Raw genomic sequence first — 20,794 nt, 5'->3', positions numbered from 1 at the left:
AAGAATTCTTGAAAATGCTCGAAATTCATGAAAATTCTCGAATTAAGAATTTCAACTCGAAATTTTCGAGTATTTTCAAGAATTTCCAGAATTTAATTTAAAATGCTCGACATTCTTCAAAATTCTTAAAATCCTTGAAAACGCTCAAAATTATAAAATTAAAAACTCTTCAAGAATTTCTTCAAAATTCTTGAATTGATTCCTGAAAATAGTCCCTTATTACTGACCCAAATGTAATTTCATCGTAAACGCTGGAAGCGTCTCTTCTCTAAACATCACATCGTCAGATCACAATCTAAATTCGTTGTACACACTTAATCGCAGCTATACGCTCAGTTAACTATAACCAAAACGTTTGTAATTACATATTTCATTGTGCAATCAGAGGGCTACATAAATTATGCCACCAAGCGTATAATTATTGCTTAAATTACAATAGAACAAAGTGAATATTTAAGTTATCGCCTCATCATGGCAGCAATTTTCTGGAATTATAATTTAATTAACATCTTAACGTGGAAAATCTCTTCCATGAAAAACATAATACATTTTGGGAAGTGTCGTTGTGTCATGCTGTACAACCCATGAACGGAACTATTTGTATAATAGTTGGAATCGAGCTTCAGTTGAATCAGACACAAAGAAAGTAAACTTTGTTTTTTGACTTAAATGGAGAAAGAAAGTTTTTGTTATCGACCGAACGAGATTATAATCGACAACTGTATTGATAGTTCGAGAGTTAAGACAGGGCTTATTATTGGGATGGAATTTTATTTCTGAAAATGCCAAAAACTCCGAATTATTCGGAAAAATCTTCTAAAAAAATCCAAATTTTGTTTTTTTTTTCGTAATTTTTGGGGTTTTTTAGAAATAAAAGTCCCAATAATGAGCCCTGGTGTTGCGCCAAACCTACCGTCAGTTATGACAACCTAGACCAAAAAGTCTTTATTTTGAGTTTTTAACGTTCGAATTAAAATTCACTAATTGCTTATATGGCGCCAACTGCATTTTTTAATGTAACCTGATAATGATCTCAGATAATTTTTAATTTCGTCGGATTTGTTTCTTTTTCATATTTTTCATATTTTCAAGAAGTAACCAAAAATGACTCCGAAATATTTCTTCAACTAATTACCCAACTACATGCATGACAGTAACATCGCCTACGTGTATCCATCGTCTTTTACGGTGCTAACATTTTTAAGAAAAACATCAACTCCACAATGATATTATGTTGGAATCCAACATTAGCCCAAATAAACCGAATCGTAATTTATAAATCGAAAATGTGTTCTGCATGCTTAACACTTTAAAAGGTAAAATACCTTCCCGATGGTCGCATGAAACGAGAAGATATCGTAAACAAAAAATTAATTATACGAACATTTTCCACCTTCGTTGTAAAATATTACGAATTTAATATCACTTAATGAGCTCTCGGCTCTCGGCTTTAATTGACTTAATTTAAATTGATTTTCGTCATTCAGCCATTCGATACATACAATCGAAGACCACGCAAATTGTTTCTTCTTTCATTTATATTGAAGGTACCCACCAAAAGGCACTCGAGAGAGTGATAAATTTTAATTTTGTAAACTAAATAAAAAAACCGAACCGATCAAGATATATTCTTGTAATACATTGCTATTCGATATGCATGGATCAAAACAAAAAAAAAAAATATTTTTTTTAGATGGTGCAAATGTGCTTCACATTTACATGAAAATACATTTTAAGAAGAAATTTGTGATTTTATTTCTTCTCGTGCTAAAATTAAAATATTTAAATAAAATTTTTAAGTGAAACGGTTTTGAATGTGCTTGTACTTATATGTCGCCGGTTGTTACATCCAAGGTTGTTACACACATATATATACATTGGATATGCTAATGAAATCTGAGAATGCATAAATGAGAAAATCATTTCGTCTTCAAATTGGACATTTTAAATTTACTGAAATTACAATTTTTTCCAGTCCCAATTTCGTATACATTTTTTTCTTAATGCACACCGCAATCTTTTATACTTGGTAATTTGAACGCTTTTTAACAGTTCTTCATCTGACTAGTTTAAACTTTCAACGAGATAATGACGAACCGAATGCATATATCTTTTGAGTAAGTAATGTATTTCTCCTTCATTATGTGCCTTAGAGCTTGTGAAATGAAATTTTAATTTTAAACAGAGAGAGAAACACATGGTGCATCACGAGATTTTATTTTAAAATGTAATCGAACACGACGATTCTATAAAGATTATTTTAATCGAACTTCGTAGTTTCGTATCTATGTTCTCAGTTCTCAGACGATTGGTAACTATACATAGGTCGTTGATATACTGGACTTGGGTTTGTTCATAAACTACGTAACGAAAAATTAAGGATTTTAGAGACCTACTGTCACACAAAATGAATGAGAATTTTCAAACAAAATGTATAGGCCTCATGCACCGTTCTCTCTCTCGCATTAGCGTTACGTACTTTATGAACAACACCCTTAGCCGTTGAATTATTATTTTACTTTCTGCCAAATCTACACTCATTTTTTCTCGTTGTTGGTCCATTTTCTCGGCATGGTGTCATTTTACATCTTTCACATTAATTTTGGATATCACTCAGGTAAAACACATTCATTTGCATCGAATTTCGCAGTCAAAATAAATTAAAATTTATCGAAAATTTCCGCGAAACAGCGCAGCTGCGTATAATTGAGATTGTGTGTACTTCAGACTCAATTCTCAATTGAATACACAAATTATGTCAATTAGGCCATGTTTGAACTTGCAAAATTTAATGCCTTGTGTAAAAGCATAACCGTTCGTATTGACTACTTGAAAGTTAGCTCCAAAAGAAGTTGCTCTTGAAGTCAAGAGACTTCCTTTTCCATTAGAAACCCTTTCTATATCACAAACTCATACAACGTTCATTAACATCATTCTGACGAACAGAGCTTTAGTTATAGGTAATTCAAACATGTTTTTTTATTCCCGACCATTGTGCATCCAGTGTAGTAGCATCATATCACGCATGAATATTTTTCTTTCATTACAGCTTCCTTTACTTGTTCCATGAGATTTTCAATTAGATTCTCCATATGACGAGACGTATAAATGTGAAATTTGTTACCATATTTGAAACTGGATGCCTTTGAATTCGAGATGTAGAAATGTGGCTATGGTTTACAATGTGCGGACTATGCTGCATGTATATTGTTTAAGAGTTCTTTTGAAAGTCATGTACACATTTATGAGGTGTACGAGTGCTGAATAATAGTTTTTTTTTCTGTCATTCTTTTCTTGTTAATGTTTATCTTATGGACATTGTTTCCCTCCGGCTATAGTTTGCTTAATAGTGCAATGCACCGCAATTTCGAACAAAAAACAATTCTTCGCTGAACAACGTTGTCGCACTATAGACACTTGTTATTTTTATGAAGTGAATTTTGAGACATCGTCGTCAAATTTCCCTTGATTACGCAGAGTACGAGATTATTGTAAATACGAGACACATTAATTAAGAGTTGTGAATTTCACGATGTTTGCTTAATCGAATGAATTTAATCTTCAATCAAATGACAAAACGAAGGATGTGAAATTACATCAGAAGTAATTACATTTTATGCGTGTAAATTAATGGTTCTCAAGATACTTGTGAATCGAAAAACAATCTCAACAGCCGGTTTCCGTAATTTATATGAAAAAATAAAAAAAAATCATTTTGTTTAACAGTGAACATTTAACTTGTACATTTTGCGCATCAATCACTTCATTTTATCAACATTGAACAACAAAAAATGAAAATTAAACAAAATATTCAAAACGACAACCGGATTCATCATTCAACAACTTATCATGAATTTTTAACATAAATTTTCTTACCGACTGGCAGCAATCTACCTACCTTCCTCATACCGAAAGAGCCATGCGGCCATTCCATAAACAATAAAAAAACTTCTCTTCAAATAAAACATTAATTTCATTAAAGAAATGCAGAAAAAAACAGTCGTGTGACCCAATCAACCGACAAATAAAATTAGAATTCAAATTATTTGTATGGTTAACGATAATTTATGCGGTCTATGATTAAACTATTGGCAGTTGAGTAAATACCGAAGTTAATTTATGATTCAATTAACCTTTCACAGCCGACAAGTCTATCGGCAGTCTTAGTATTGGATCTATTACTTCGTTTGATCTTAATATTTTGAAGAGATTGATTCCAAATCTATTACTTCGTTTTTTCAAACATGCTTTTTGCGATCTGTATTTAATTACAGATACGGAAGATGTATTAGTGAATTATAAGAAAAATGAAAGTTGCTTTGTTACCTCGGTTGGCACAGTTTAATTATTATTTTTTTCTTTTCGATAAAAGACCAAACACATTCTACAACGGGTAGCTTTAGAAAGAAGTAAAAATAATTAATTTTCATTTTTCTTATAATTCGCTAATTAGCGACATGTCATCTTTCTGCATTTAACATTAAGCTTCTCTTAGTTCCGAATTCGGTATCGATAACAAATGATAGCGGTTCATAAATTACTGATGCAAGCAGCTCCTTTCTTATCGTACTGCCACGGTAAAAACCGATGATTGAATTTGAAGAGAAAAGAAGATCCAATCGTAACAAATAAATTAATTTTCTCAAATAATTCATACGATAGCGGCCTTTAACCGTCTTGGAAACCATTATGCACAAAAATTGATAAATTAAAAAAGAGAGAAACCTGTTCACTCTGTTCACGTAAACCTCTTTTTGACTGATTTGGTAAGGACAAGACAACAAAAATGTAGCCACATTGATACTTGAAGCAATGTGTTGAACATTCTTTGTAAGGCCATGCACCATATATACAATATAATGTTTGATGTGTCTGTACATTTTCAGGTTGGTTTAAACGGATGATGCCTTTGGCTTAATCGAACAACAACGAATAAAATATTACAGAAAAAAATGGCAAAACACTTGACTTTATGCCACATAAGAGGATGTTTTTTTCTTCACATACTTGTAGGAACATAATAAAAGCATTGTGCGATCACTGATCACAATAATACCGCTGATTTATAATTTTTTTTCCATAAAAAAGAGAGACAAAAAAACGGTTGATTGTTCTTCGAGAAAAAACAAAGTCATTGCACTATTTTTCTTACAGTTTGCCATACCTGAGTCCATTATTTATGTATAATACGGACGAGTATCAGTTATTATATCATTGCAAAATCAAAGTATCGAATCAAGGTGTCGTAATTATTCTTCATCTTACGATGCTATGCATATTATATATAGAGGAAATGTAAATCCAAGCGCTCCGTATTGTTTAAATCCAGTTTGAATTCAAGGTTACATTCATTATATATTCATTATCTTGTACCATCAGTTTCTTTTACTGGTTATTCGCTCGGAATATTCTGTAAACTCCTGCAATCTAGAGTATTATCCATATTTAAAACTACATTGCACTCTGTCTTCAACAAACAGTTACAAAATCGTAAATCAGTAAAGTATTCCAAATCAATGTGCACACCGAAAATGAATCTGCAATCCGAACAAACAAAACGTATGCCTTGTGATGAGTCCATAAACTCTCTTCGTAGAAATTCTACCAGAACCGGCTAGATAATGGATTGCATTTTAAATCAATTGATGGGTGCATGTTGCACATATTTTCAATTTCCACTTGATAACTATGAAGAAATGCAGCGCGGTCATTGCCGTTTTACGTGCGTTTAAACTCGATGAGAATATCAATATTGATCGGTGTCTCGAACGATATCGCTCGGTTCGATTGTTGGTTATATATGTGTAACTGAAAAATTAATCAATTGTAAAACGGGCACGTATATCAAAACGTACACCAGGAGGATATCCAATTGCAGTTTTCTTTAGATTTTTTTTTACTTTTATCGAAACATTTCAAGTTGCTTCTGGTTTTTTTTCCTCTCTCGCCGTCTCTGTCCATAAATTCGATTAAATAAATTTACGATGTACATGAATTAGATGAGAACGAAATTAGCCACCGTTGGCATAAAGACAATTTTGTGTACTTCTAATGTTTTACATCAAATATATACTGTTCAATCATCGCTCTATCGTAATTACATTGATGTTGACTCGATAAATAGACATCGTAATAATTTGTTAAGAAATTGGTTAACGATAAACAAACAACCGATCTCTCCAGAAAAGTTATCCAAGTTACATGGAAAGATTTTCTGTGTTTTTTTACGGTTTTATATACAGCAAACGATCAACCGATCATAAATTATGTTTTCCCATCCACATAGACAATTAATTCAAGAATAAACATCATCTTCACTACCATCAACAATTTTCAGTCCGTTTGTCGTGCATTATATACGCGTCTTCTCTATATAAAAGACCATCACACCAGTCACTATTATGCCATTATGCATTTCATTGCTGGTTTGTTTCCGAAGAATGTCAATCTTTGTCGTCTTCTTTATCTCTTAATGGAATAAATCAACATCAAATACAAGAAGAGAAGAAAAAAAAAGAAGCGAAGAAGGGAAAAAAAAGTTATGATAGTTTCAAGAAGCGAGCCCGGGTGAAAAAAAAAGTGGTCTCTGAGACCTATTTTAGACCGGTTCGCTTGTATGGCAGTGAGACTACGTATTTTTGACCTTTGAGACCGAAAATTCATCGAGATTGTTCATCGGAATTCATCCGAGAATGGTGAGACGTCTCATTCGAGAATGGTTTTGAATTTGCGAGACGTCCTGAAACTAAGTGAGTGGTCTCGTTTTGGATTTGCTAGACCTGGTGAGACTGACTGAGTGGTCTCGTTTTGGATTTGCTAGACCTGGTGAGACTGACTGAGTGGTCTCGTTTTGGATTTGCTAGACCTGGTGAGACTGACTGAGTGGTCTCGTTTTGGATTTGCTAGACCTGGTGAGACTGACTGAGTGGTCTCGTTTTGAATTTGCTAGACCTGGTGAGACTGACTGAGTGGTCTCGTTTTGGATTTGCTAGACCTGGTGAGACTGACTGAGTGGTCTCGTTTTGAATTTGCTAGACCTGGTGAGACTGACTGAGTGGTCTCTTTTTGGATTTGCTAGACCTGGTGAGACTGACTGAGTGGTCTCATTGCGAATTGCTATTTTAAAGACAGGAAAAAATAGATTTTTTTTAGACTGTTTGAAACGTCTCCCATATTCGAGCTTTTTTTAGACTGTTTGAGACGTCTCCCATATTCGAGTTTTTTTAGACTGTTTGAAACGTCTCTCATATTCGAGCTTTTTTTAGACTGTTTGAGACGTCTCTCATTTTTCGAGTTTTTTGTTCGTATACTTCTTTATTGAGTCAACAGATGGCCACCACTTTTCATTTTTTTTTATAATTCGCTATTGTAAATGTAGAGAAGTGTTAGTAAATTTTATGAATTTATGAATTTTATTTTTACCTTTTTTTTTATTTCGTGATGTTTTTTCCGGTCACCCATCCAAGTACTAACCGCGACCAATGATGCTTAACTTTCCAGTGTGGACCGCCAACGACCTTACGCTTGCTGCAAAATCTGACATATGTACTGGTAGTTCTACTTTTGAACCGTTGTTACAAATGCTGAGACTGGATGAAAGGTCTCATTGTAGTTAGGTTTCCAGATCGCTTTAGACTAAGTGCGTAGTCTCATCGCTAATAAATATGTGTGGACAGTGCGAGACCGGTTGAAACGTCTCTTTGGTAGAAAATATTGTTTCGGATTTTTGAGACCGGCGGAGACGTCTTTTTAGTAGAAAATATTATTTCGGATTTTTGAGACCGGTTGAGACGTCTCTTTTTCAGAAAATGTTTTTTTTTCACTTCTGAGACCGGTAGAGACGTCTCTTTGCTAGAATAATTTTTGTTGGACTTCTGAGACCGGTCGAGACGTCTCATTTTCAGAAAATATTTTTTTCCGTTCTGAGACTGGTGGAGACGTCTCTTTAGTAGAAAATATTATTTCGGATTTTTGAGACCGGTTGAAAAGTCTCTTTGGCAGAAAATATTATTTCGGATTTTTGAGGCCGGTTGAGACGTCTCTTTTTCAGAAAATGTTTTCTTTTCACTTCTGAGACCGGTAGAGACGTCTCTTTGCTAGAATAATTTTTGTTGGACTTCTGAGACCGGTTGAGACGTCTCATTTTCAGAAAATATTTTTTTTCCGTTCTGAGACTGGTGGAGACGTCTCTTTAGTAGAAAATATTATTTCGGATTTTTGAGACCGGTTGAGACGTCTCTTTAGTAGAAAATATTATTTCGGATTTTTGAGACCGGTTGAAACGTCTCTTTGGCAGAAAATATTATTTCGGATTTTTGAGACCGGTTGAGACGTCTCATTTTCAGAAAATATTTTTTTTTTCACTTCTGAGACCGGTAGAGACGTCTCTTTGCTAGAATAATTTTTGTTGGACTTCTGAGACCGGTTGAGACGTCTCATTTTCAGAAAATATTTTTTTCCGTTCTGAGACTGGTGGAGACGTCTCTTTAGTAGAAAATATTATTTCGGATTTTTGAGACCGGTTGAGACGTCTCATTTTCAGAAAATATTTTTTTCCGTTCTGAGACTGGTGGAGACGTCTCTTTAGTAGAAAATATTATTTCGGATTTTTGAGACCGGTTGAAACGTCTCTTTGGCAGAAAATATTATTTCGGATTTTTGAGACCGGTTGAGACGTCTCTTTTCAGAAAATGTTTTTTTTTCACTTCTGAGACCGGTAGAGACGTCTCTTTGCTAGAATAATTTTTGTTGGACTTCTGAGACCGGTTGAGACGTCTCATTTTCAGAAAATATTTTTTTTCCGTTCTGAGACTGGTGGAGACGTCTCTTTAGTAGAAAATATTATTTCGGATTTTTGAGACCGGTTGAGACGTCTCTTTAGTAGAAAATATTATTTCGGATTTTTGAGACCGGTTGAAACGTCTCTTTGGCAGAAAATATTATTTCGGATGTTTGAGACCGGTTGAGACGTCTCATTTTCAGAAAATATTTTTTTCCGTTTCTGAGACCGGTAGAGACGTCTCTTTACTAGAAATTTTTTTTTTGGACTTCTGAGACCGGTTGAGACGTCTCATTTTCAGAAAATATTTTTTTTTGTTTCTGAGACCGGTGGAGACGTCTCTTTAGTAGAAAATATTATTTCGGATTTTTGAGATCGGTTGAAACGTCTCTTTGGCAGAAAATATTATTTCGGATTTTTGAGACCGGTTGAAACGTCTCTTTGGCAGAAAATATTATTTCGGATTTTTGAGACCGGTTGAGACGTCTCTTTTCAGAAAATGTTTTTTTTTCACTTCTGAGACCGGTAGAGACGTCTCTTTGCTAGAATAATTTTTGTTGGACTTCTGAGACCGGTTGAGACGTCTCATTTTCAGAAAATATTTTTTTCCGTTTCTGAGACCGGTAGAGACGTCTCTTTACTAGAAATTTTTTTTTTTGGACTTCTGAGACCGGTTGAGACGTCTCATTTTCAGAAAATATTTTTTTTTGTTTCTGAGACCGGTGGAGACGTCTCTTTAGTAGAAAATATTATTTCGGATTTTTGAGATCGGTTGAAACGTCTCTTTGGCAGAAAATATTATTTCGGATTTTTGAGACCGGTTGAAACGTCTCTTTGGCAGAAAATATTATTTCGGATTTTTGAGACCGGTTGAAACGTCTCTTTGGCAGAAAATATTATTTCGGATGTTTGAGACCGGTTGAGACGTCTCTTTGGCAGAAAATATTATTTCGGATGTTTGAGACCGGTTGAGACGTCTCTTTGGCAGAAAATATTTTTTTTTTCACTTCTGAGACCGGTAGAGACGTCTCTTTGCTAGAATAATTTTTGTTGGACTTGTGAGACCGGTTGAGACGTCTCATTTTCAGAAAATATTTTTTTCCGTTTCTGAGACCAGTAGAGACGTCTCTTTACTAGAAAACTTTTTGTTGGACTTCTGAGACCGGTTGAGACGTCTCTTTTTCGTGTGGTCTCACAATGGAAGAAATATTTTTTCAAACTAGTGAGACTGACTGAGTGGTCTCATGATGGAAGAAAGCAAAACTTTGCGTAAATTGAACAAAAATTATTTAGTTCGTTCGCTAAAGCTTGCACAGACTGAATGTCTCTGTTGTTATTTCTACACTGCACTTCGATTTCAAAACCCGAAGTACAATTTTCGTTTTTTTTTTGATTGAATGATTGTTTGTACGCACTAACACTCACAAAATTAAAAAAAAAAAATCCATCGTGGACCACAAGTCTCACAGTTCTGAAGAAATTTTTTTAATCTTCACGCTATAAGCGCATTTCAGAATTTGAATGATGAACCAATGAATCAAAAAATAAATGACAATAAAGCGAGTAGATTAAATTCAACGATTTGATTTAGCTGTTGTGCGTTTCATTTTGAATTTACAGTGGACTTCACGTGAAACTTTCTTCCATCATGAGACCACTCAGTCAGTCTCACTAGTTTGAAAAAATTTCCATTGTGAGACCACACGAAAAAGAGACGTCTCCATCGGTCTCGAAAAGTCCAACAAAAATTATTCGAGCAAAGAGACGTCTCTACCGGTCTCAAAAACAGAAATAATATTTTCTAGTAAAGAGACGTCTCTACCGGTCTCAGAAACGGAAAAAAATATTTTCTGAAAATGAGACGTCTCAACCGGTCTCACAAGTCCAACAAAAATTATTCTAGCAAAGAGACGTCTCTACCGGTCTCAGAAACGGAAAAAAATATTTTCTGAAAATGAGACGTCTCAACCGGTCTCACAAGTCCAACAAAATTTTTTCTAGCAATGAGACGTCTCTACCAATCTCAGAAACGGAAAAAAATATTTTCTGAAAATGATACGTCTCAACCGGTCTCACAAGTCCAACAAAAATTATTCTAGCAAAGAGACGTCTCTACTGGTCTCAGAAACGGAAAAAAATATTTTCTGAAAATGAGACGTCTCAACCGGTCTCACAAGTCCAACAAAAATTATTCTAGCAAAGAGACGTCTCTACCGGTCTCAGAAGTGAAAAAAAAAATATTTTCTGAAAATGAGACGTCTCAACCGGTCTCAAAAGTCCAACAAAAATTATTCTAGCAAAGAGACGTTTTACCGGTCTCAGAAACGGAAAAAAATATTTTCTGAAAATGAGACGTCTCAACCGGTCTCACAAGTCCAACAAAAAATTTTCTAGTAAAGAGACGTCTCTACTGGTCTCAGAAACGGAAAAAAATAATTTCTGAAAATGAGACGTCTCAACCGGTCTCAGAAGTCCAACAAAAATTTTTCTAGTAAAGAGACGTCTCTACCGGTCTCAGAAACGGAAAAAAATATTTTCTGAAAATGAGACGTCTCAACCGGTCTCACAAGTCCAACAAAAATTATTCTAGCAATGAGACGTCTCAACCGGTCTCACAAGTCCAACAAAAATTATTCTAGCAAAGAGACGTCTCTACCGGTCTCAGAAACGGAAAAAAAATTCTGAAAATGTGACGTCTCAACCGGGCGCACAAGTCCAAGAAAAAACGAAATGAAAACATAACTACAATGAGACCACTTGTCCAGTCTCACAAGTCCAAAGAAATATTTTTTCCATCGTGAGACCACTCAGTCAGTCTCCACAATTCAAAAAAATATTTTCTGCCACAGAGACCACTCATTCAGTCTCGCACTGTTCACAAATAAATGTTAGCAAAAAGACTATTCGTTCAGTCTCAAGCGATCTGGAGATATGACTGCTACGAGACCACTCATCCAGTCTCGTACAGATCACGCATAGATGTTAGCAAAGAGACTACTCGTTCCGTCTGAAGCGATCTGAAAACATATAAGCAATGAGACCACTCATTCAGCCTCACAAGGTCTGGCAAAGACATTTATCGAAAAGAGACTACTCGTTCAGCCTACAGCATTCTCATTCGTTCATCCAAAATGTATTTAGCACACAAAAAATATTTTGAGACCGAAATGAAAATTCCAGCAATTTTGAGACTGGAGTTAGACCGTTGAGAATACGTATTTCGTGGTCTCATGAGACCGACATTTTCACCCGGGAGCCGCATTTCGCAGATCATACAGATGTATACCTGTAGGTGCGATGCTTGCATAGAACAGAAATAATATTGTATTTTCGTGATGATGGTTTTCGTTGTAAATAACTAAACCAACAGAGAAGTTGCAAATGCAACCGGGTAAGAACTAACAACAAAATGTATTTTAAGAAGTAGAATGTTGTAAAAGTTTACTCAGAATTTTCTTGTCGACAATTTTCATCAGAAAGTTGTGTTTATTTTTACAGTAGAGTAGACTTCCGAGATTGTGTAAAATCCCATTTAATGATTCCTGCTGTCGCAGCCTTCACGGAAGACTTTCGGTTTGTTTTGTGAGAAATTGAACTAAAATTTCCTTTAATATACATTGAATTTGAATTGAAACCAATCGAAACTTTTCGTCCGACTCACTAAACCGACAATAGAATTCATCGAACAATAAAATGAATTCGCAAAAGTTTTCACATATCCGGAACAATATGTTAGAATATGCAAAAACCACAAGTACCGGGTTTTATCCGAGTACAACAATCACAATTTTCGCAAATACCTTCCACTATTTACCAAATACATTAAACAATTATGGTTAATCGGACTTCAAATATTTCGATTTCACACATTGCAGTTAATTTCTGTGGAACTTGTTGATAGAAACACCACATCACATCACACATCTTTTCACTTAGACAATCAACACACTTGTTGATTTTAGCTCATAGTCACTAAACGAAACTAAAATTCTACATTCTTACTTGTTTGGGTGTACTTGTGAAATTCCTCACCAGAATCACGGTACTCTTCAATAGTAAAAAAACCATACCATCATCAGATGTTTGAAAAATTTTATTTGTTTTCGACGTTCAATATAATGTACATATGGCAAAAAAAAACCCGATGAATACAGCAACAAGGTCGTATAACTTCCAACATTGCCGTTTATGCAATAACACATTTGTTTCTTGCTTTATGAATAATGCGAAGTGTTTGTGAAAATAAAAATAAAAATTATTTTCTACGGAATGTTAGCAAAAGGTTCGATCATTTCAGATGGGTAACAACATTAGATTGAATTATAGTATATGCTCTCTTAGCCTAATATCCGATTTTACGTTATCCTAGATTACCCTTTCACAGACGGAAATCATATCAGCAATTTTACTATCGCATCTATTACTTCTTTTGATCTAAATTATTTTCAAGAGATTGATTTCAAATCTTTGACTTCATTTGTTTTGAATATGGTTTTCGCTATATAAAATCCAATTAATCAGATCTTGTCGTTTATCGTCGAAGTCTTTATCGATAACAGATGATAACTGTCTTACGCTTATGTCGTGTCGGTAGAGCTACTGTCAGTGGGAAATCCTTAAAGATGTGAACATCAGTCGCTGATGGCCAAATACACAACATTACCCTGAGTCAATTCATCGAATCAATTTGTAGGTTCACCTTATCATATAAAGTATCATACACTATAACTGTTAATGGTGATGATCTTTCTGCTTGTGAAATGATAATTTATGAGAACGAGTCATATACACCACTGACAATAGAACAATTTCTATATTTAAATGTAAGGCTTCCATTTGGATATCAATATTGAATATGCATTCATCATTATTATGTCAAGCATCACCGTGTTGTTCGTTTTTAGGTCTTTTTTCTTTTAGAAAAAAACCCTATTGTGGACACTTCATCTGTCCGTCTGTCTGTCTGTCTGTCCGTCCATGTGTCTGTTCCACAAATTTGGTAGTCGGTAGTTTTGGTAGCTTTGGTAGCAGGTAGTTGGATTGATATTCAAAATTGCAAAGCCACCATGAGCAAATCAACACCAGGCAAATAATAATTATCTGTTATCTGATAACCTATAGCTCACTGGTAACATTGCAATTCGAAAATTTGGTAGTTGGTAGCTGACTACCAAGATTATTGTTGACTACCAAACGTGATGCTCGACAGAGATGTTTACTATTCGAGAATTACGCACCGACTGACGAAATGATTCTACTTGCTCGCCTATTTATCAATAGAAAATTTTGGAGTCGGTAGTTTTGGAAGTTGGTAGTTTTGGTAGCTGGTAGTTGGATTGGTATTCAAAATTGCAAAGCCACTATGAGCAAATCAACACCAGACAAATAATAATTATCTGTTATCTGATAACCGATGGCTCACAGTTAACATTGCAGTTCGAAAATTTGGTAGTTGGTAGCTGACTACCAAGATTATTGTTGACTACCAAACGCGATTTTCGACAGAGATGTTTACTATTCGAGAACTACGCACCGACTGACGAAATGATTCTACCTGCTTGCCTATTTAAAGAGGCTTGAGTTTTTGGTAGCTGACCAAACTGGTAGTTTAATACCAAATTGGTAGTTGACTACCAAGTTGACAGAGAGGTGGTAGAGATGTTTACTTTTTGAGAGCTGCACACCAACTGATGAGATTATTTAGGCTGCTTGCCTATTTATAATTCGATAATTTGCTAGTTAACTAGTATTTAATAACTACCAAACGGGTAGTTGAATACCAAACTGATAGGAAGGTGGTAGAGATTTTTACTGTTCAACAGCTGGATATCGACTGATGAAACTATTCTTCCTGCTTGCTTATAACTCACGTATTTGGTAGTTGGAAGCTCCAGAAAAAATTGAGAGAAAGAAAAAAGACCTCACCAGGCTTATAGCCGGTCTATTCTTGTTAATTTTCACAGCATCGAGCCCTGAGGTGAAATCAATTGTTGGTTTGAAATATATTTTGTAGATACAAAATTCCTCAGAAAACCAATTGCAATATGATCAATCGGTGGGTACGAGTGGTGACACCTGTAGGGCTTTTTCTAACTGTTCAATTGACTTCTAACACACAAAATATTAAATTGAGAATATTTTCTTATGTAAAAAAAAAGAATTCTTTCAACTGCATCCCGTTTGGTCATACTACATAAGAACAGATCAACGACCCAATTAGCTACGCTCGAACGGAACGCGATTAGAATCAGATTGTAAATTTTACACAAGTTTCACGAGTTTTATTTTTATTATTTTTTATTAGTTTGATGTTCGATCTTTTCTGTATTATTGCCTATAAGTACAAATACGTCTGGTAAATACACCTTCATCGAAATAAATAAACATTTTCCTTCTGTTTCTGTTTTTTCGATCGATAAAAGCTAACTATATATATACACTAGAACACCAGTGTGTACAAATGGAAAGTAATTAAATGTGCAACGTAATAATGTACATTAATATGCTCGTGCATTTACTGCTGAAACATGCACATGTTTTACTCGGATATTTTACATTTTAATGTGATCATAATTTCATCGTTTTTTCGTAGTATTTTTGTTCAAAGAATACAATAATTAAGACATATCCGTTTTTATTTCATTGTTTACAGATCTAATACCGTCGTCCGATCGTTTTACTGATGGAAATGTGACATCGTTTTCCAGACTATTGTTCGATGTGTCCAGAGATCAAGTGATTGTCGGTGCACGGTAAGAATTTTTTGTAATTTAGCAACTAAACAAATCTATGAAACTATGTTAAAATGTGATAATGTTAGGCATAAGTTGGAACATATTCCTTCAATTGTGTAGAATAGAGAGTAGAAACTTACTGGAGTAGACTCGAATGGTGTTGTATTCTACACACTATTTTAAATGAATCTAAAAGATTTTCTATACAAGACCGTGATACTTTAAACAGAAGAAGTAGCAGATTTAATGATTAAATCGCGATAAGTCTGTCATTGATGAAAGGATCTATCTGTTTTTGATGTTTAAAGTACTTCAGGTAGAATCATTTCGGAAACGGTGAATGTGACTGTCTTTCATAGCTATGGTGTACCCAGCAATTTTGCCGAGAATAATGACTTCGTCAAAAGTTTTCGCTTTGAAACACTTACACCTCGATTTTTACCTCGATACCTATTACTCCTCAAAGGCTCACTATTGTCAAATCATTTATAACTCCATAAATAAGATTTTTGGGGTGTTAAATTTATGATTGAACCCTTAAATACATCCCTGGGGTAGAGCATAAATTTAACTTCCGAAAATGCATACTTCTAGAGTTATCTGATTCTATGTCTATGTGTAGTAATGTCTACGGTCCATATATTTTTCTGAAATTTAGTTGAATAACCATTTGAATGTAAAAGTATTAAAACCAAAGAATGAGGAACCCTTGGTCAATCTAAATAAAATCTATTCGTCTCAGCTGGTTACCTGCATCGCGACCATTAATAATGACCTATATAAATCCCTTAAGATTGAATATACGTTCAAGAATAAAATCAATTTAATAAATTGAAAGAAAGTCGAACAATTACCACAGAGATGGGAACCATTGCACTTAGAGAAAAATGTCAATGACTTTCTTGCTCTTGGCTATATCAGTCAACCGAATCTGTATTATATACAAATCTGTGTGCTTGAAAAACGGTACGAATTCAATATGATATTCATCAACCGACAATCTAGCCGTAGGATAAATCACGTTTTGAAATATATTATAATCACCTCATTGTTACAATCTTCTGTGCATGTTGTACACACGGTCGAGATATTATCACGTCCAGTCACTTTTTGTGATAGTTTCAAGTGTAATTCGTAACACCAAAAAAACTATTCAACCTGATGATAATAAGAGAGAGAGAGAAGAAGAAAAAATTGCATGCGCGGGATCATGTTGTACACATTTTTAAATTGAACGAGTATACTAACCGTGAGATGTCTTTTGTATATGAAAAACAATTTTTTTCAGCAAAATTATGATAATAGTAAGCTGTCCACAGGCCAAAAGAAAGTGTTTTTTTCTTCGCTCTTGTCTTAGCGGGGCAATATGAATACAGTTATGAGTTACAATCATGCCAGCATTACGTGTTGTATGAGATGATTATCTTATTAATCTTAGAGGGAAAAGTCTGATCACCTTGTTAGCCGGTAATTGATCACCATGCAATTTATAAGTTTGAAAATGCATTGTTTCCAGGCATCATACCACAGCTAATATCGTTGAAAATAGATTCGATCATTAAAGTTGTTATTTTCTTCTAATTTGATTGTGAACGGGTATAATGATCATGTTTTAGAGAAGTGGGAAAATGATTTGTTAATGAAAATTGGACAATCAATTTTTGAGTTATTGCATCATGCTATAGAATGGAAAGATGAAAGTTTGAAATTGGTTGTGAAGGAATGAAGAATTTGGTCAATCATAAATAAGCCAGCAACTTCCAAATTGTGAGAATACAAATTTATGTTCAAAGGATAAATGGATTTTGATTTGTCAGTTAGTAAGATGAATGTACAGTTGATGTCAACCGATTTTGTGTCTAAGTAAGCTCCAGCTGATTTGCCGGTTGTTCCACTAATACAAACACACTACTTATGCGTGTTCATACGGTTTTACCAGTGGTAAATTACAGACTGCAGTGCAGGGCTTATTATTTATTAATTTTATTGACGAAAATTGCAATGGACGTCAATAAAATGTAGAAATGAATTTGCTTCAGTTGTTTTTTAGCCGGGCCACTAATACAAACAAACCTGCCTATAGGTTTTAATACGGTCTTGCCACTGCCACAAGCGTGCGTTTAACTATTCCACCTTGCTTTTAAGTTTGTATATGCCAGGTGAAAAACAGTTGAAGCAAGTTCATGTCTAATTTTCACTTCCGTCTCCTGTACAAATCTCTGAAAAATTTACGGAAATTTACCGTAAAACCTTCTCCGATTTTAGTAATTCTCAGTAATTTCAGTAAATTGAATTACCAATCATAGGATCTTGTGAAGCATTTGACAAAATAGTAGCAAACCCAGAGGCAAATTAACTGTATATGCATTTTAAAGCCATGAAATTTTATGAGACTCCACTGAATGTCGTCTCCAAATAGTGCTGTATACCAATCTGGGGATTTTCATGATTTATGTCGATTTTCTCAACCATAATCGTTCGTCTGTCATTGGGCTTACAATAAAATTTTTCAATATTTTTTACCCGTCCGACCTTCACCTAAGGACTTAAATAATTTCCTCAGACATTAATCAATCAAAACTATAACTGGCATTTTGACGAAGCCATACTCCAGTCTGTTGTGTGTATAAATATATGCATTGCAGCTTACACGACTATCCATTACAAATCTGAATCTTGAAAGTTCACTGACACACTTTGTATTTGTATTTGGTGTGTTGTTTTCTTCTTCTTTTTCTTTTCTTAAGTCAACCACAGCACACATCTCTCGCTAAGTCATTCTCACTCATAAATAAATAAAATAACAAACATTCAATTTATGATCTTAAGAGCATTTCTATATCTATATCTTACCAAACACAAAAACCTTTAAAGGTATTATAATATTTTATGATTTATCAAGCATAATATTTATATGAAGAAAGCTGATAAACAAATTTTTGTTGAAATGATGGGATTTATTATCACAAAAAAAAAACTGTCTGTTTACTTATAAAAATAGAGAACCTTAATCAGTCTTGTCGTTTTTTATTCCGCGTTTATATTTACGTTGATATTCACTTCAAGATAGGACACGACTATGTTACCACAACCACGTTATTAATAACAACATGACGATAAAGTCGGCGATGTGATTAACCCTATACGATGTTATTGACTTTAATGAGTATAATTCCAGGAATAGTGTTAAGATCACAAGTGTATTGAAGTGTATTTGTCCACGCTCAGACAAATATGGATCAGGGTGTTAGCCTTCTCATCAAAATTTAATCAAAACGTCAGATACTCGGTTTTCAAAGATCTTACTGCTTCTTCTTTTCTTGTTAGTGGAACACGAGTAATGTGATGGCTTCACGTGAAAGTACAAGACATATTTACATTATTTTCAATCATTCAATCTGTTATACCTGAGGCCGAAAACACACGAGCAATTTTAATGTGTTTTCTACCTAAGCCTAGTTTTAACCTACCAAATAAAAACATCGCAAAGCAACTGGCATCTGTACGAAAATATTAATATAAAACACACAAGCAACTTTGCGTTACCAAGATAACAATTATTCTGCGTTATTCTACCGTTTAACGTGTCTGCTCGGATTACAGCGGAAAACACAGCATAAATCTTCCCTACAACGCAGTGGAAAAGAGATGCACGATTTTGTGATAGAAAGCCATAGGAGGACTCTAAGTTTTCTATGGTTGTAGGTCGTAGGGCAGAAATGTCGACCTCAGCAACGTAAAATTGTACGTATGTGTTTTCGACCTAAGATTTAATTTCGCCTAATATTTCACGCAACTAGGCAAAGATTGTTAACGCACATCACTGGCGATATTGATTGAGGCAATTTCTTTCGACCTTTTTCAACCAAATCTATTACTTCTGTAGTTTAACCATTAATTTTACCATATAGTAGAACATCAACCAGAGGTCATAGTACTACTAGTAGTAGTTAACATGTGATATCAAATTGCATCTTCAATTTTTCGCTGGCATGTTAACTACAGTCATGGCTTTTGTTTGTTGTTGTTGTTGTCAAAAACGGATGAGGAACCTGCTTCCAAAAGCTTTCTTTAGACGTCCTTAAACATCACGTCAATCGCATTAATAAAAATTGATGGAAGAATTTCATTGATTTTCATACAATGAATGCGCATTAATAAAACTCCCGCAAAAACTTAAAAGAAAGTTCTTTTACTCGCATCTCTTCGATCTTACACATGAGCTCATATTTTACGAGGTGATTATGTCTTTTTTATGTATGGTTTCACGGTCCACCATATGATCATTTGACATTATCAATATCAAAAATTCTCCACTCAATCCATAATTCATCTTGTCGCTTCATAATAATAATATTTCCTTGTCTCTATGTGGTCGAACCGGCATGATAAAGTGTATTCTTTATAAGCTGCATTGAACATTGTTATACTCGGGAACATTTGGTATATTGTACCTACGATTCCTCATATGATAAAAGTGCACTTACACTCAAAATGAAATGAGAAAATGTTACGATAAAAAATTACGTTTTTCTTCAATGTTCAATCCCACATACCGTCTCGTACATTTTTAAAACGTAGTACGGTGCGTTAAAATCAAAAATATGTCGTTTATAATAAACCGTTAAACATACCATCCATTTTTGGATATATCGCTTTTTACAATAATTTTTTCTTCTTTCTTTCTTTTACTTTTAATAATTTACTTCTTACATAAATTCGTGCTACATTCTCACATCTGAGTATCCCATATCGGGTGTTTTTAAGCAGCATTAACATTTGAAACACTGTCAGCGAGACGATATCTTATGGCTATTCCTAGCCATCATATTGTTGTAATGTGTTAACCAAAAACGCAATGCGTGCGTCTGTGAATTTGCACCGAAAATAACGTCTACACACAACGTCCACTCCATGTTTATCTCATCAATTATGACCGAGTTATTACAGATTTTTAGTTATAGAAGCTGGGTGAGCAAACAAAGTTAACGATTGCTAATTTCCATTACAAAGTCAGTCTCGTTATTTGTAACAGAAAATGTAGAGCTTCAACAAAGCATCGTACTTTCTCACTAGGTCGGTTTATCGAAAGAGTGTCAGAATTTAATTAGACATTTTATGTCGTTGAGAAGTTTGGCCCGAATACCTTGAATAGTAATGTTACTTTGTGTAATTTGAAGATTATAATACGCGAGATAGGATTTGGTTTCTGACTTTGAGTTGGCATTTAAAGTAGATGTAGCTAATAGTTATAGTGGAGTTACTGGAATTCGCTACTTTT

General features: G+C 34.4%; 1 protein-coding gene across 1 annotated transcript in view; it reads left to right on the top strand.

Annotated features, from left to right (window-relative positions):
- The window catches only part of LOC119078056 (semaphorin-5A), a 100,805-nt gene that overhangs the window by 32,740 nt on the left and 47,271 nt on the right, over positions 1-20,794 (top strand). The window contains exon 3 of the mRNA XM_037185483.1: positions 15,432-15,531. Within this exon, the coding sequence (XP_037041378.1) occupies positions 15,432-15,531 (100 nt within the window). The remainder of the gene's footprint in view (positions 1-15,431; positions 15,532-20,794) is intronic.

Source organism: Bradysia coprophila, unplaced genomic scaffold (assembly GCF_014529535.1).
Source record: "Bradysia coprophila strain Holo2 unplaced genomic scaffold, BU_Bcop_v1 contig_24, whole genome shotgun sequence".
Taxonomy (NCBI): Eukaryota; Metazoa; Arthropoda; class Insecta; order Diptera; family Sciaridae; genus Bradysia; species Bradysia coprophila.
The sequence above is the reverse complement of the archived record's forward strand: the minus strand, read 5'-3'. Positions and strand labels throughout refer to the sequence as shown.